A 16,783-nucleotide genomic window follows, 5' to 3' on the forward strand; every position below is an offset into this window, starting at 1 on the left:
GAGCTGACCAGCCAACACTGATCTGAGCAGAGCCAGAAAGAGACTTAGAAAAGCTGGCTCTGCACTCTCCTCATATGCACTTGCAATAAGCTCATCTGTTTTATCTCCTGTATAAAAGCTCTGTTAAAAAACCTCTTGATTAAAGAACTCAAACATTTGCTATGGTTGCTCAGGGACACAAAGTGATAGACCATTTCTGCCACAATAGACTTTTGAGGAATGCCACTCTCACAATCATTTGTCTTATGATGGTGAGAGTGAACAAAAAAAAACAAGACCTTGTTTTCCAAATGTTTCAGGAGCAAAGGAGATTTATTTTATAGAAAAGAGCACCCTTTATGATAATTGGTGTATGTCAGTAACAATGCATGAGGGATAACATGCTCACAAGTACTTAATTAAAATTGGTACCCCTTTCAGATAAGACAGCATAAGAAAGCTTGATGAGGAAAAGAGTTACAGAAGGCCACTATCCCTTTCCCACAACATTCCTTCAACAGGCACAAATGCAAAGATTACATCTCTCAAAATCTTCACAGCCCCATGCTGATTTTCCTCCAAGGCAGGTTTCCATGTCACAGAACTGGCTTATCAGCAGAGGAAAAAACTCTTCCCTTTCTGATTCAACACTATAACAAAACTGGGCGAGAGAGTCAGCTATCACACTGGGAGTCTGCTTTGCTTCCCTCTATCCCTTAACTCCATGACTCGACTGCAGAGAGTTGAGTGAGGAAAATGCACAGAGAAGAGGTTAAAGTGTCATCTCTCGAGCACAGCAGCAGCAGCAAAATGAACTCATAAAAAGCTTTTTAGTGGGGGTGGCCTTATTTTTATAGAAATATTATGGGTTACTTATCTTAGAGGTTTCGATGAATTTCCTAGAGAGCTTAACTATCATCCTTTTCTATACTATAGGATCATTCCCCAGTCCATCACTTTCCTTGAAAAGTTACTCTGTAGCCTAAATTTCTTTTTTCCTGAAATCCTGAAATATAAGAGGTCAATTTTTGCAAATCATTCCCATTGGACTATCATAGAAACACTCAACAACCAAGGTTGAGTACGCACACAATTTTTAGGGAAATTAGACTTAAGTATCAGCAGATTTTGTAAGCACTTACACTTTTGTTTTACTTACATCCTGGCCAGGAGGCCCCTGTGGTCCAGGGATACCAGGTACACCACGAGGACCCTGGCAGGGAGAGAACAGACAAACACAGAAACATGAGCAGTATTTGCCAAATTATCCTTAGCTGAAGAGAAAAAAATACTGAACTCAATAATTATTCAGAAAAAAAAAACAAACACCATCACCAACAACTCACCATGCTAACAGTTAAACACTTTCAAAAGAGATTAAAATAAAATAATTCCACATTGAACTACCATAGCATCAGTTGTTTCTGTGCCTCCAGGAACTGTAAGTATATCACTCCAGACAAATCTCACATATCTCAACTGGAAAGGTAATAATGACTCTTTATAAGAAGGCAAGTATATGAACAGGGAGAAAATACAACTGATCAAGGGACTGTGGAGGAGAAAAGACGATTCAATTTCTCGGTGTCAAACTAGTGCACACCATGACTGGGCTATACCACTGGAAATGCATGCCAGCATATAGTGAAACTACAATAAACAGCTATTTGCTTCACACCTATTGACTGCATCCTTGTAAATGATTAAAGGAAATACTTAAATGCAGGGTCTTCTGTAAGCTTTAAGCAAGAAAAATGCTTAAAAGTATTCATATGTTTGTGGCTTTGATTATAAGGCATAACAACATGCCTTGAATTGTCTGCAATGACATACTTTTTCTTTCCATCTGTGGGACTATTCTGAGGGGTGAGGAAAAGTTGTCACCAGAACAAGAGTCTGGATAACTCTTTTTCTCATAGCCCACTACAGAAAACACGTAATGGTAGTGCATATCTAAAGTCTCATTTGGCTAATCAGCCAACATATGACTCAACCAAAAAATTAATCATGATTTTACAAAATCGCTGATAGTAACAAAATTCATTTGTTTGCCCCCTCCCCATAAAATTTGGGTGTAGTGAGAAAGACATACTGTACCAATGATCCTTTGTCTCCTGGGGGTCCAATAGGGCCCTGCAAATAGAGAAGACAGAGCAATCAAAATACTAGCAGAGCTTAAAATTAACATTCCATTTGGTTGAACAGGTGGGTTCCTGAAGAATAGAGATAAGAAGAAGAGAAAAGAAAGGGAAAGGAGCAAATCTGACAGGCTGCCCAGACAAAAATATGCAATACTCACAGTGGGATGTTCAGGGGGAAGATCAAAGGGAGAAACTGAGATGGTTCATGGAGAAAAAGTGTGAGAAAAAAAGAGAAAAAGGACTAAAGAGGACAGCTGTATTTGGTACGTTGCTTGTCAGACTGAGCCCTCCACATCATCATCACATTCTGCCCTATCTTATCTTTAAATCCAATTTGTTACACTCTTCTAAGTGGGTGAGCTGATGAAATTGAGCTTGTAGCCCTGAATCTTGGTGAGCCTCAAGTCAGACTAGCTGAATAGGAAAACTGTGGGTGCCAACAACAGGGCTGAGTGGCTGTGAAACTGTGCTTTTTCATGATTACGTGAGTGTTGTTCAGATGTACATGGGTGTTGATCAAGGCATTAGTTTCTGAATTGACTTGTGTGGCAGCATGTGAATTTGTGTACATACTGTACATGCCCACTGGCAATATGGGCTCAGCCTCGCTACTGGCGGAACCCAGGGACACGAAACTGCAGCAGCCTTTCATCTTTTGGACTGGGACTGGAGAACCTCTCCATGGTCCTGAAAGACACTGTGTTCAACTTCCTCTAAAAGCAGGAAAAGCATCTCATGGGATCTATGTGCTCTTTAAATGAGGTTACAGGAGGGAATCCAGTGGACTTGCATACACTATTTGTTTGGGAATGCAGCTTACACAGGTGCATAGTGGAGTGAACACACTAGAAGATATCCACTCCTGAAGGCACACTAGAGAAGTGATGCAGTACCCATATATCCAGCAGGGATGGATCAATCTGACATTCCAAACACATCTCAGACATTGTTTGACCTCACATCCCTAAGACTGTGTTTGAATAAATTGTTTCACACTATGGCTCTTCTCCTTTTGCTTTCTATTTCAGGCATATTAATTCACTAATCCTCACAAAGTTCTCCATGCAAGATGCCTTAATGCTCTGCTAAAGCAAGGGCTAAATGCATCATGTTAAACTCATTGCAATATGAAGAAGGAAAGGCAGATCACAAGTAATTCCCTTCAATTTGATGCATCACATATTTCTATCAGGGAACTTGAACATGAGCATGTGGATTCACCCCATTTCTCCATGCAGTCACTTCTGCTTTTAGTTCAGTTGGGAAAATCACACATTGCTAAAACTCACTTTATGGCTCAGTAGTAATACAATACTTTAGCAGACAAAGTAAAAGCAAACAACAACAACAAAACCCACCCTAATCTATCTAAACCTTTCACACAGGGAGCAAAAATCAAGAGAGATTAAGGGCACAGGAGGAAACAAGGTGAGGACTCCAATTAAAACAAATTGCTGACTCTTACCTCTGAAACTGAAAACATTATATACCCAATTTTGTCATATTACTAGAGAGGGTATAGGCTGACACCTTTATTCAGTGTATAATATGCACTGAAGCATCTCCACTGAGGATATTCTATTTTTTAGTGGGACTCAATATGTGTGAAAGCCTGATGGATTAAATGTTATATAGCGCTCCTCAAATTCTTCAAATTCTGAGTCTTTGAACTGGAATGAAGTTAAAAAAAAATCAATTGGGAGTATTATGGTATACTGGCACCATCTACTTATCTTGATAGTGGTCAAACAGTGATGACATAATTACAAAGTAATCCTCTGGTGTGTGTCAGGTGATGGCTACAAGTGATAGAGAGAAGTTCTTAGTTATTGCATGTATATATGTGAAGAATAACTTTGGCTTCCTCTGTACATCAGAGTGCAGAAGAGAAATCAGGTAACCCTGTAATGGATCTACAACCCATTAATTAAATACCAGCCACATACTAGTGTTTTTCAAAGAAGTCATTCATTTCTAATTCAACTTTAATATTAATGACCAAACCTTAAGTGCAACAACATCACTGTTCCTTATCTAAATCATAGCAAAGTAAAACTCAGCGAATCTTCTATCACTGATACTATTGTAAAGCACCACAATGGCCATGATATGGTCATGGTGTGCTATGAAACCAACCCCATCTGCTTTACTATACAGAGTATTCAGCAGGGTAAAATGAAATACTAAATGGAAGTACATCCCAGAAGGCTAGATTTATCAGCCAGTATCATACAATATGATTTATCATTTCAAGATAATTTCATGTACTAACTGAGAAACTTCTAAGCAGATAATCAGAGCATGAAAATGTTGGCTTTGGCTGGTACAGTATCATGGCATGTATAAGGGGATATGAAAGGATGCAAGGACTCTGATGTTCTCCAGCAATTTTAACTAGGTATGAAGTTTGATTCCTTCTAGACTTATTTCACTTATGCATTTAGTGGAGCAGGAGGGCTACAAAGCCAGAGCACGTTAAATCCCTTTGATCTCAAGAGAGTGATGCATGTTAAGTACTGGGATGATCAAATCCCAACAATATCACAGAATCACAGAATCACAGAATCACACTTATATATCACAATATCATACTTTCTGGAACAAATCCCACAAACATCTCATGCCCACTAATAATTATAGAACTTCAACAACAGCAGGAGATGATGGCAGAGCTGGATCAGATGTAACTTAATCTCTGAGGGAAATTATGAAGGCAATGGCTCTCCTGGAAGGCAGCAATTTAACTAATCTGATTTTATATTTCCCTATCAGAGTACTGTGTCACTGATGTGGACATGTGTGTCACCATCATTCCTCCTAATGAGGTGATAGCAGGGTTACATCTCCCTGTTAAATCAACTCTGGTAGCTCAGTACAGACCTCAGCTCCCATCCAGAGCCAGTGTGTCAAGATGTTGTGGAAAAATCACAAGTAAGAGACAGCTGCATCAATCACTCTGATAGCACTTTTCTGCCTTTCTCTTTCAACTAAAACCAAATGCATCAAGAGCCCTCATAACAAACTTGTGGGCATCCAAGCCATGAATGGCAGCTTCTGGGCTAGCATTGTGCATCTTCAGAGAGTGAAATGCTGTAGGCTATTGGCACAGGTGAGCACAGGGAGCCCATTCTCCAGATGGCGATGGGTTAAAAGGTTAACTTTTTGTCTCATCACAGTTTGCAACAGCCCCTGCTACTTACAGGTGGTCCAGCCAGTCCAACTCCTGGCACACCTCTGTCTCCTGGCTGTCCAGGGAGGCCAGGAGCTCCCCTCTCACCCTGAAATAAAGGGAGAACTTAAAAGCTTTGTCCACTGCAGAGAAAATGTGCTGAAATACAACACAGTTTTCCAACAGAACATAACACTGATACAACCTGACTTGATCCTGCCCAGTATGACATGGGATCAGGTTGTGGCAACACAGTTTCTGTCATATCATGCCAGGAGAAGTGCCTCCCTACTTCAGAGGGGTTCACCTTTGTGAGCACAGACAGCATGTAAGCATGTGCCACATCGCATAACTGAAAAGAAACACAGCTTCCACAAATATTTTAATTCATTTTAGCACACAGCACCCAATTTCCAATGGTAGTTCCATACGCTGCAGTGTCTGATACACTGCACTGATTTGAGAACATCAGATTTTAGATGAATAGGGCATCTGCTTTCATGGACTTTCACACTTGCATTTGCAATTGCCAGCAGGGTTCTATGAGGCACTTTCCCTGGCTTGGGCAAACACTAAGCACAGTAATGTGTTCTCCTTTCTTCACATTTATGCAACGAAATGCTTGCTAACCTGCCAGCATTGATAAATGCATATTATTTATACAGGGAAGACAGAATTAGGAAGTTGGGATGCATCTTAATATTCTCCTTTACCAACACAAGCTTGTTCACAGCAGTGCATTAACAATTTTTAAAAATCAATTCTACCACTCTCCCTGGGGGACTATACTACAAATGGAGAGATCTCCCTTTCAGAAAACTGAATTTTCAACATTAAAATTTGCAGATCACAGACAGCTACTTGGTGCTATTTAATGGGCACTGTAGACAGAGGGCTAAGAAAAAAAATCAGCTACAGTACTTAAATTTAATGTCCTTTCTCTTTCCCTGTTATAGAGAGAAATATCAAATAAGATTTTTTATGGATTATATTGCAGTTGTAAGAATCAGTCTAACTCTGGCAGCAGACATATAACAATGAGCCTTATTTATGTTATTTATTATTACACTATTTCCAGCTGTACAGAAGCTTGATAGAAAAATGGTTACCCATGGATTCTACCTGGCCCAAGTTCATTCTGCAATATCTCCTACTTTATTTCCTTTCTTTTTCTTAAACTAATCTTCTATTTCAAAGAAACAATACTACAGGGACAGTGAGAGAAAACGTATTCTCATTAGTTCAGGCACTCCTGCAGATCCCTTATCTGTTACTTTGTTCAAGAACATAGTTTCAGTACAAAAATTTCAACAGTATTTTTCTATGCACAATTAAGATTCCTAACGTCTTGTGTTGATATTGAACAACGTATTTCATTAGATTTCCTTCACTGTTTTTTTTCTTCTGATTTTTATATTACTTTCACTATATTATTGTGTCTACCTTCTGAACTGTCAAAATATATACAACAGAGTAGAGTGTGTTTATGCAGGATGCAGCAAAAAACAAAAGAAAATGTTTCATAGCAGTTTGGTTATTTCAAAAATATGGGAACTTAGATGGATCCAGTCTCATATTGCTGTATTCCTATCAATCATTTACAAAACCTGTTTCAATGCCCTATTTTTCTTACACTCCAAATCGGGACCATAGTCATTTCAAAGAGGAGAATTTCTGATATATCTGACTGAAGACTCAAGCACAATCCAGATGCTTCCAGAAGCAAATGCTATTGCTGTTCTATTCCTTTCTTTGCTTGCTATCTACTTGCAAAGGAATAAATTTCATTTTCAGTTGAAGACATTAATGTTGTTAACTTAATCAACAAACTAGTCTTTGTCTTAGCTGCAATATAAGAGGGCAAACCAGAACTACCCAGTCCCACTGGAAAACATTTGATTTCCTCTTGAGAGAGGTGAAATAAATAAGTGCTTTGGAGTAATGCTCTTTAGGGGCTGACAGGTGGTCTCAAGTGTCATTCATCCTTCAGCTATGAAATGTCTCTCTTGCTGAATGGATTAAAGGTCCCCTGTCACAATTTCCCTGAAAAAGTATGCAGCATTTAGCATTTAGTCTCTGTTGAATTTGCATAATGCTGGAAGAAATTTTAAGTGTGAAAAATGAACACAGTTAATTCATATCTTAATGTAAGCTTCACAAACACTATTTTCCAGTGAAAAGCAGACCACATTTTAACCATAACTTCAGTTCTAGGAGTGGAAGAAAGCAGTCTGTAATAAACAATAAAGCCCATACTCACCTTATGTCCAAAAGGTCCTGGCAAGCCTGGTGGGCCTCTTTCCCCCTAAAGTGACATAACCAAAATCAGGGAAGAGTCATTGCACAGCCGGAATGGAGCCTGGCCTTTGAGGGAGGCAAGGTAGCACAAGTTCCCAGCACTCACCCTCCTTCCTTCTCTACACCATCCTGGTAATAATATTTTACTGACAATGTGTAAACAGATTACAGTCTGCTAACTTAGCTAGAAGTAAATGTTTTTAGGAAATTTTCATCAAGCTAATGATGGTCACAACAATCATTTAACGGTTATTTGTTGTGGAGGCAATTCTGGATGGCCAAGATGGCACACTAATATTCAGAAACTTCAGTCCTCTCTGCCTTTTTGGATACAGCACTGTGATTTGCAACATCTACACAACAAAGGCTTTTGCGCCTTCATGTGTCTTGCAAACACCTGTGAGATCTCAACCTAACACTCTATCTGAAGTCCACCATTCCAACAGAAGCTGTGTTTGCCAAGCTCACGTTGAGTTACTTGAGCACAGAGCTTGCCAGCAGCACTTACCTGTTCTCCATCTTTACCTTTGCCAGGCAAACCCGGCTGTCCAGGAGGCCCTGGCACCCCAGCTGGCCCAGGTAAACCCACTTTTCCTTCTTTTCCTGGGTCACCCTGTAGAAGACAATCCAATAAAGCTGTCAACCATACATCAAAGACCATTCCTGACTGAGGTCTTTCACTGGGACCAAAAGATCTACCTTTTCTTCTAGCTTTCGCATCTGAACATCTCTTGTTATCATAGGAAACCCTCTTTTAAAGGAAGCCTTTTCCTTCAGAAATCTCAGGGCATTTTATTTTCCTTAAAAAAGCAAAACATTTCAAAATGTTTGACTAGATGAGAGAGTTGTTGATCCACACATGGTGCTGAGATGAATATCAGTAATCTAAAACACTTTGAGACTGAGGAGGCTGGGATTTGTTTCTATTCTAAATACTATATCCTACATATATGGGTCCCTGTTTGTGATTAATTATTCCTACTCTGGCAAAGAAAAAGAAAAAAGCATGAGGACTTCGGCATGCTGGTTGCTTGTAATGTACTGGCAAAATACAAGTCCCTGGCATGAAAAAGTATATTGCCTAGATATGAAATAAAACACAATAGTTGGGCAAATCAGACATAGGTGAGAAAGAGTGTATTGGATGGCTGAGCTTATGGTCATATTATGGTAGTTTATCAAAAAAGCAGAAATCTCTGTTTCCTAAACAACAAAAGCAAGCTTTTCTTCCAGTTTTGGGTTTAGAGTGGTAAACAAGCATCTCACAAAGTACTGAACGGCCAGGACAAAAGAAGATCATCATTGCATAAGTGTGTAGCAGTGACTTTGGCATATTCAGTTGTACCTCAGTAGTTTTATTAGGTAAATTATAAGGCTGCAACAGGGTGAAATCCTTGTAGTATGTGTAATAGAATAGGTCAGATGAGATAATCTAATGAGCCCATGTGTCCTAGCAGTGTATGAACCTATGAAATCATTTGCCAGTTCAAGCTGTTTCTGTCCTAAGTTACTTAAAATCCCCAAGGAAAAGGAAAAAACTCACCTTTTCCCCTCTTTCTCCCTCCTTCCCTGGTAGTCCAGGGTTTCCAGGCACTCCCTGAAGAGAAAAGAACTTTAAAGACTAAAATCTTTTTAGGCAGCATTTGATCCTAAAGAAAATGGATAGACCAGCATGTTCAATATGGTCTATGTCAAGGATTAGTATGAGTTTTACGTTTTCCTCTACAGACAAGTAGAGAATTCAGAGAATCAGACAATCCAGAGAACATCACAGAAGAGCTGTATACCAAGTGCTTACATGAGGTTTGGGTGTTGTTGTTTTTTTTTTTTTTTTCCCAATATAAAAAAGAGCTGAACAGCAAAAGCTGGAATGGAGCTAATTCCAGATTTGTGCATTCTTCTACCGGTAACATTTTTGTTCTGTGAAATCCTCAGTAGTTTTCCTAATCTATTACCAACAAATTCCAAGTCCTCTCTATTAGAGAAGCCAAAAGTCTCACAGTATTCCATATTTTACAGCTAACAGTCTTCAAAGCCACCCACTGGAATACTTAACTATGTTTGTTTTACCCTTTATTTCAATTTTTTGTTCCTCTTCAGGTCTTGGCAGATTCCAATGCATTCCTTGTCAAAATATAGATGAAATCAAATACTGTGCCTTCCTAACTGACCAAAATGTGTAAATTTTACAGAGTTGTACTGCATTTTAAGATATTAAATGATGTTTTGGCACCATAAGATTGGACTGACTTCCTCTCCAAGTGGACATGATGACTATTTTCTTTTATGTATCAGTTAAAAATATTTACTTAAATTAGCTTTTATAAGTAATATATTGATATTAGTGGTAAAGAAATTTGCTTAAAGGATTGTAAAATTGAACAAAGTCTTCATTTTAGATATCATCTTTTGAAAAATTCATTTGAAATGAAATCATTGTGCTAATACAATTAAATGAAATGTAGCTTAACAATTAGGAGAAAGGCAATTTAATATTATTTGGACTGCCTAGTTGACAAGCTGCCTTCAAGAGCCTTTAGCCTTTGTGCTAAACCATTGTTCCTGAACATATTTCAACCTGAGGTCTAAGTGTTGTTTTTCACTTACTCTACTGTAATTCTAAAGAAATCCCAAGCACTAAATGGAGAGTTATAATGGTGGAGCAGGGAATAAAGTTAGTCTAAAGGTTTCTGTGCAGACATGAAAAGCTCTGTCAGGCAGAATATAATGATGGTGATGAATGTCTACTGAGGTAAGAGGATGTTGTACAACTTCAAGGCACTGACTGTAGGATCTAATATTTACATATTTTCATAACAAATATAGGAGCTTACCATGCAATCTTGATATAAAGAAGTCATGTTTTCAAAGGGAAAGGACAAATGGAAATGAGGTGAAGGAAACAAAACTAGAGAGACAATAAACACTGTAATTTTTCTCTTGAGCTGGCAGAAGAAAAAAAATGTGTTTTTTTTTCAATTTGAAGAGGAGTGAAGCTTTTCCATGCCTCCCTGTTGTTACAAATGAATATGAAAATATGTTTCATAGAAACACAATTCCCAGGTGCCTCCACATCTTTTGATTCAACTGTAAAAAAGTGGAATGAAACACAGCCTTTTGAATCTGATAGTAAACCCCCACAGGAGGAAAATCAAAACATTAATAAAGAGACCAGTGCACAGATGAGAAAACAAATAAGCTGGTGCATACATACCACATTTCCTGGTAATCCTCTTGGTCCAGGAGGCCCCACTGGTCCAACTGCACCCTGTTTAAAGAAAGTGAAATTTATGTACATGTGTAATTCACAACTCGTACCACCATAGGAACAAGATGTTCTAAGTGGAACTGAAGTTTATGTCATACAAGATGTTGTACAAGCACAAAGCAAAAAGAACAGCTTTTTTTTTTTGAAATACTTTGAAGTGTAAAGAAGCATGAAACAATTTAAAAAAAAAAAAAAAAAGATTCTCAGAAGCTTAAATTACCCACATCAAACTAAATACTAAGTCCAGCTCAGATTCAAGAAGAAAGGTCTGAGCCCAAAACACCAAAAGAACAGAGAAAAGTGTGTTGATTTAAGATGAAAATGAAAATCTTGGCCAACAAAATGTGCTCTGTTGAAAACAAAAACCTGAAAAATACTCATTTGTGTTAGATAGACAAGCATCACAAATCATTCAGTGTTTTTGTTCTGAATTACAAGTATTTTTGTCTGCAATCCTATTCAGCATGTATGCCTCCAAACATGCACGGGGGACATGGGTGGAAATATTTTCAGATTATGTCCCCAGAGAGACATATGCTTGGGGTTACCAGGCTGTAGCTAGACATTTTCTTCTAGACCTGACAGTATTAGGTATAAATCATTATCTCTGGGGTTATGCATCACTCTACACAGGCCAGGATTCACCTGCTGCCACAGCTTCACAAGGAAAAGGGTTTCTATCAGCATTTCTAAGCCATTCAGGATGAAAACAGGCAGACTATCTAAAAACATCTGCATTGGCAAAGTGAAATAATCTACCTGACTTGGAATACAGAAACCTCTCCTATGGGAAGATCTGGGTAGCAATTTCTTGCAGAGGGACAATGCAAACAGCAGTGAGATTGTGAAAATCTTCTACAGCACGACTATGAAGGGTATTCACAGCAAATGAATGTCTCTCTATCAAGCTCACTGTAAGAGAATTAAAGGTTTCCTCGTTACTGTGTTATTTGCAGTTACTGGTCTATGAGTCAAAAGAAATGTGGAGCAGTGGCAGTCTATGATGGGATGGCAAACAAAAGGCATACGTGTGCATTTCCATAGTACTAATGCTCTCCAAGCCACATTATACTACGAAATAAAATCAGTGAATAGGTTTAGAGTGAGTGAGGCACCCTTAGCTGCTTTTCTCCACATGGACTAAGGAGTCCTTCAACAGAAGACAATGGAGACTAGAGGACAGGCAGTTGAGAGTTTAGGGTCAACGCACTGCTAAATACAATGTCTGAGCACAAATCCAAGCAGGGAAATCATAAACACAAAGACATAAGGAGAAACTCAGTGCTCTAGGATTCTTTGCTTGGATTTCCTATGGCTTTCTTCTCCCATATACAAACACATAATCATAGAATCATAAGGTCTTTTGGGTTGGAAGGGATCCTTAAAGGCCATCTAGCCCAACTCCCCTGCAATGAAAAGGGACACCCACAGCTCAGTCAGGTTGCCCGGAGCCCTGTCCAGTCTGATCTTGAATGTCTTCATCATCTCTCCCATTCATTACTTGAATCAGTTCTTCAGTTTTCCTTCTCTGCTTACAAAGAAAGTATGTGGCCTTTTATTCAGACACAAAAGGAGTGTACAACTGCTATAGTAATAAAACAGGGCTTGAATCTTCAGCTGTTCTTTAGCATGTAGTCAGACAATAGTAGAACTCTGTGGAATACAGGCCTCAAAAAGTGGTACATAATGATTCCTCTGGCTATGAGGCTTTATTAAAGAAAGCAAAATTGACTATGAAGCCTAAAACCAAGTGTTATCAAAAACTAATTATGGCTGCTGCTGGGAAGCTCACTCCATACACCAGCTGACTGCCTGGGCTGGGCTGATAGCACGGTGCAGCAGCAAGCTCTGCCTCACTTCACCCAGAAAAGTTGGCTTTTGTTAGAGAGGGAGACTTATCCAAAAAATGACAAACAATTTAGAGCTGGGCTGATTGGGGCATTGATTGGTTTGGTGCAGCTGCGTCTGTTTGCCCACTAGCAGTGACTCTTCTTTCAGCTGTATTACGATGTGCCCTGCTCCCAAGCAGCCTGGGACCATGAATCAGCAAGGCAGGGAGGGACTTCCAAGTCCCTTTAGGTGTGTTATTGCCAAGAAAAAATGCTGCAAGGGAAACAGCTACTCACAGCCTCTCCAGGGGCTCCAGCTTCTCCTCGGGCTCCTTTCTGCCCCTTTGTCCCCTGTGCAGGAAGAAAAGAAGTACCAGCTGATTAGAGATGGGATGGGAATGCCTGCCAGACAAATAGACTTCAGGATGCCTGAACATGCACTCAGCTAATCAATTCGCAAAGGAGTTTAACGGCTGAGGAAATGGCTCCCAGTTCTCTATGCAGCAAGAAAATGAAATATAAAAATAAAACCCTGAGACATAAGAAAAATTACTAATGACTGATCAGCTCAGAGGCTATTTCACTGTACTGCATGTTGGAACTTGCAGACATTCATCTGGGGAAAGCTGCTTCCTATCCTCAGGCCAACCTGATGCTTCCATCGTAGCTGAACTGTGGTGGTCTCCTTGCAAAGGGGAGGTTTTGCCTGCAGTTCTCAAATACCAGTAATCATTTAGAAATGGTCAAAATAGATTACAGTGCAGTGAGTTTGCTGTGGTCCTACATACTACTTAGTTCTTTCATTAGGATTTTGGCATGACAGAGTGGAGTCTATCCATTGATCTGGTCCCCCTTTTAGCAAATGTTACTTGAAAGTTATACAGTATTATATTTGTTTTTGTTTTTTTGTTTGACTGTTTTCATGATGCTAAGACTGCTATTAACCAGTATTTGCTGATGATCCCCAAGTAATAGATGACTATGTGACTTGAATGCAACACAAATGAAGACAGAATAAATACCCTTCTATGTTTATATGGAGACATACCTCAGTGGTACATGGAAATACTGTGCATGAGCCAGGAATTTTTCAGAAGATAATTAAGATTATAAATTCATTTAACATGAGCAATAGTGCTGTCAAGGTTAAATGAGCTGGGGTTGAGTCTGAATGCTCTGCAACATTTTGTTAATGTATTGCAGTAACTTATCTGTGAGATACTGTGATTTGGTGGCACAAATACCAGGTGCCCTTGTGAAGGAGCCTAAAGTTGGAAGAAGACCCTCAGATGACACTGGTCTTTCCTCAGATATCATATATTTCCGCTTTGAATCTCCTCATATTGTCCAACATGACCAAATACCTGTACAGTAGTCCCTGTACTTAGAATGATGTAGGAGAAATGGGATGTTGGTGTACAGGGGAGGAGTTATTCACAGTGAGATGCACCATGAAGTCAACCCTCTCTGGTTATACCAAAGATTTGCTTTAAATTATGCTCTTCTTACCTGTAGTCCTACAGGTCCTGGGACACCCTGTTCACCTGGGATGCCCGGTAATCCCTGCAAAAACAGAGGCACAGGCAGAAGAGCTGAAGGAAACAGTTCAATTCTTCCCTTCATCAAAAGATGCTATTCCTCCCTCACACTGAGAGAAGAGAGAGTGATTTTTATGAAGGCTGGGACTGCACAACTCTCTACCTCTCCTGAGAGCTCCTTCCAGAACAGGAGCAGAGCCAAATATAAATGAAGTAGCCAACTGCACTATTTAAGCGACATTTCAAAATCCTTAATAAATCCTGTGCAGCCCTACTGTCAGTCAAGTTCTGTCTTGCAAATCCCGTACTCTTCTTCTCAGCCATAGGGTACAGAGCTAAAAAATTAGGTGCTTAATTTCATGTAATCTGTCTTCCTGTGGAGCCAAAGCCAAACAACCCTGTGGCTATTTTTGTAAGAGAAGATTCCTGGCTATGGAAAGAGCATGCCCCACTCTCTGTCTCCAGAAGATGCAGCACTCATGTCTTCTTACTAGAATTTAAAATTAACTTAAGAAACACTTAGCTGTACTTACAGGTTCTCCACTTGTTCCTCGATCTCCTTTCTCCCCTTTTGGTCCTGGTTCACCCTGATATAAAACAAGACAAATAAAACCAGGAGACACCCTAGTCTTGTTTTGTAAGAGGACTCATTTGATCAGATATCCATTTCTGGCATTGAGTATCTTCCTCAAAGGACTTTGGAGATTTTTGTCTCGACCTCTAGGACTGGTATAATACTAATTGCAAAAATATTCAGTTTTAAAAGAGAAGAGTTTTCCTTCATGGAGAAGAGTAGTTAAAGAATTTGCTGTCCTGAAATTTGATCAGTTCTGTTCCACTGTATTAATAGGCCAGGTGACACATCCAACAGCAAAAGCACCAGGGCCACTGCATTGCATTGCCTCTCTGTAAGACCAAAAGCCTAAAGCTATCCTACAGCATGGAAAGCATCTTACATACAAACAGATTGTTATTTCACCTTTAAGACTGAAGGAATCTTGAGCACTTCCTGAGATGTGTATTACACAGCTTTTCCAAATCTTTAGTTCTGCCAATAATTTCACACATTTGTGCAACTTACCCTCCCTCCTGCAATGCCAATTCACTTTATCATGCACTACCATTAATAACTACTAGGAGTAATTTATCCTTGTTCTTCCTCATTAAAGATGCTTTCAGACAGGTGTTCATCAGCTCTATGTTGAGTTCTATAATAATAATCAGTAAGTCCATATTTCTGCTTTCTATAAATTGAATGGAACAGCACAATAATGAAACTAGCCAGAGAAAACCTGATGCTACTTGCATACCCACGTTTGTTCACTTGTAAGATCATATGTATTCAGGCAATAGCAATCATCATTTATTTATTATTTATCATATGAGGTGTTTCAATTATGCAATCAAAAACCAGGAAGAACAGCAGCAAATTAAGCTCCCCCAGCAGACACACGAAGAATAATGATCAGTAGAAATGCAGAACCCACGAGCAAGTCAGTCTGTATTTTATTCACATCTGCTATTTGCCGATCATTTCTGCAACACCTGGGAATCCAAAGTTTGTTTGCAAATGGTTCTCTATCAGACAAAATAAAAGTAATAGCATAAATACTGCTTATGTCTGTTTTTATTATGCATTATGAATAAATATTATGCTTTGTAAGAAACAATTTGAAGAATTTCACTTTACAGCCAGCACCCGGTGAGACCAACTTCCAATCAGGCAGTCCCTGATGCCATCTACTGGCCCCCTGAAAAATAGTGCAACCGCATGAAGTACTGAGATCCTTTGTCACAAACCTGCTCAGTTGTGTCTGGAATTTGTTTTGTGTAAGAGAGAAGAGCAAAAAGGCACAGGCATATGGTAATAAATCTGTAGATAAGGATGGTATTACTAAATGGAAATAAGGATATGTGTTCTTAGGGAGAACAAGATTGCAAAAAAGAAGAAGCAACTCAAGAGGTAAAAAGAGGATTTTTTAAAATATTCTCATTTTTCCTACATTTGACTTGCAGGTCAATGAAAAATTGGCAAAATTCCAGACTGATGTCTTTGCACAGCCACAATCCTTTGATTTCCTATCCTACCTGTAAGTCCTTCCCAAATTTGCCGAATCCGTAACTGCCCACAGAGACCATTAAGTCTTCCCACCGGTGCTGCATATTGCAGACACCTCTGCCCCTGGCAGCTGGACTTAATCAGCTGCCACCTACTTCTTTCCTACAGCTCAATGAACAGAAATGCAATGGTGACAACTAACAGCTGCTACCAAGCTGGGCAAGATCTGTGCTCACAGCCTTCCTGACCTCCTCTCTTGGCAGTGTCCTCCTGTAGTCTCAATTAATGCATTCATCATTTTTGTGCCATTTAGAGGAAAGGAAACACAGTGGGACTCAGCAGTAACCAGCTGCAGCGGGAGGTGGAAGGCAAAGTGAGGAGCCATCTCCTGTTTTGCTCCTTTCTAACCATAATACCTGACCTTCACTGTGATTCTCACACACCTTATCTCCAAGAAGTATTGAAGGCTCTGAATTCGCTGGTCTGAATATGTATGGCAGAA

At 39.4% G+C, this 16,783-nt stretch overlaps 1 protein-coding gene across 1 annotated transcript in view; it reads right to left on the minus strand.

Annotated features, from left to right (window-relative positions):
• Nucleotides 1-1,060: 1,060 nt before the first annotated feature.
• Nucleotides 1,061-16,783, minus strand: part of COL22A1 (collagen type XXII alpha 1 chain) — a 159,481-nt gene continuing 143,758 nt past the window's right edge. Inside the window, exons 33-42 of the mRNA XM_085219983.1 lie at nt 14,756-14,809; nt 14,194-14,247; nt 12,982-13,035; nt 10,802-10,855; nt 9,131-9,184; nt 8,096-8,200; nt 7,550-7,594; nt 5,321-5,398; nt 2,077-2,112; nt 1,061-1,192 (exon numbers count right to left, since the gene is read on the minus strand). Of these exons, the coding sequence (XP_085076109.1) occupies nt 1,118-1,192; nt 2,077-2,112; nt 5,321-5,398; nt 7,550-7,594; nt 8,096-8,200; nt 9,131-9,184; nt 10,802-10,855; nt 12,982-13,035; nt 14,194-14,247; nt 14,756-14,809 (609 nt within the window). The 3' untranslated portion in view covers nt 1,061-1,117. The remainder of the gene's footprint in view (nt 1,193-2,076; nt 2,113-5,320; nt 5,399-7,549; nt 7,595-8,095; nt 8,201-9,130; nt 9,185-10,801; nt 10,856-12,981; nt 13,036-14,193; nt 14,248-14,755; nt 14,810-16,783) is intronic.

Source organism: Meleagris gallopavo, chromosome 3, assembly GCF_905368555.1.
Source record: "Meleagris gallopavo chromosome 3, MGAL_WU_HG_1.1, whole genome shotgun sequence".
Taxonomy (NCBI): Eukaryota; Metazoa; Chordata; class Aves; order Galliformes; family Phasianidae; genus Meleagris; species Meleagris gallopavo.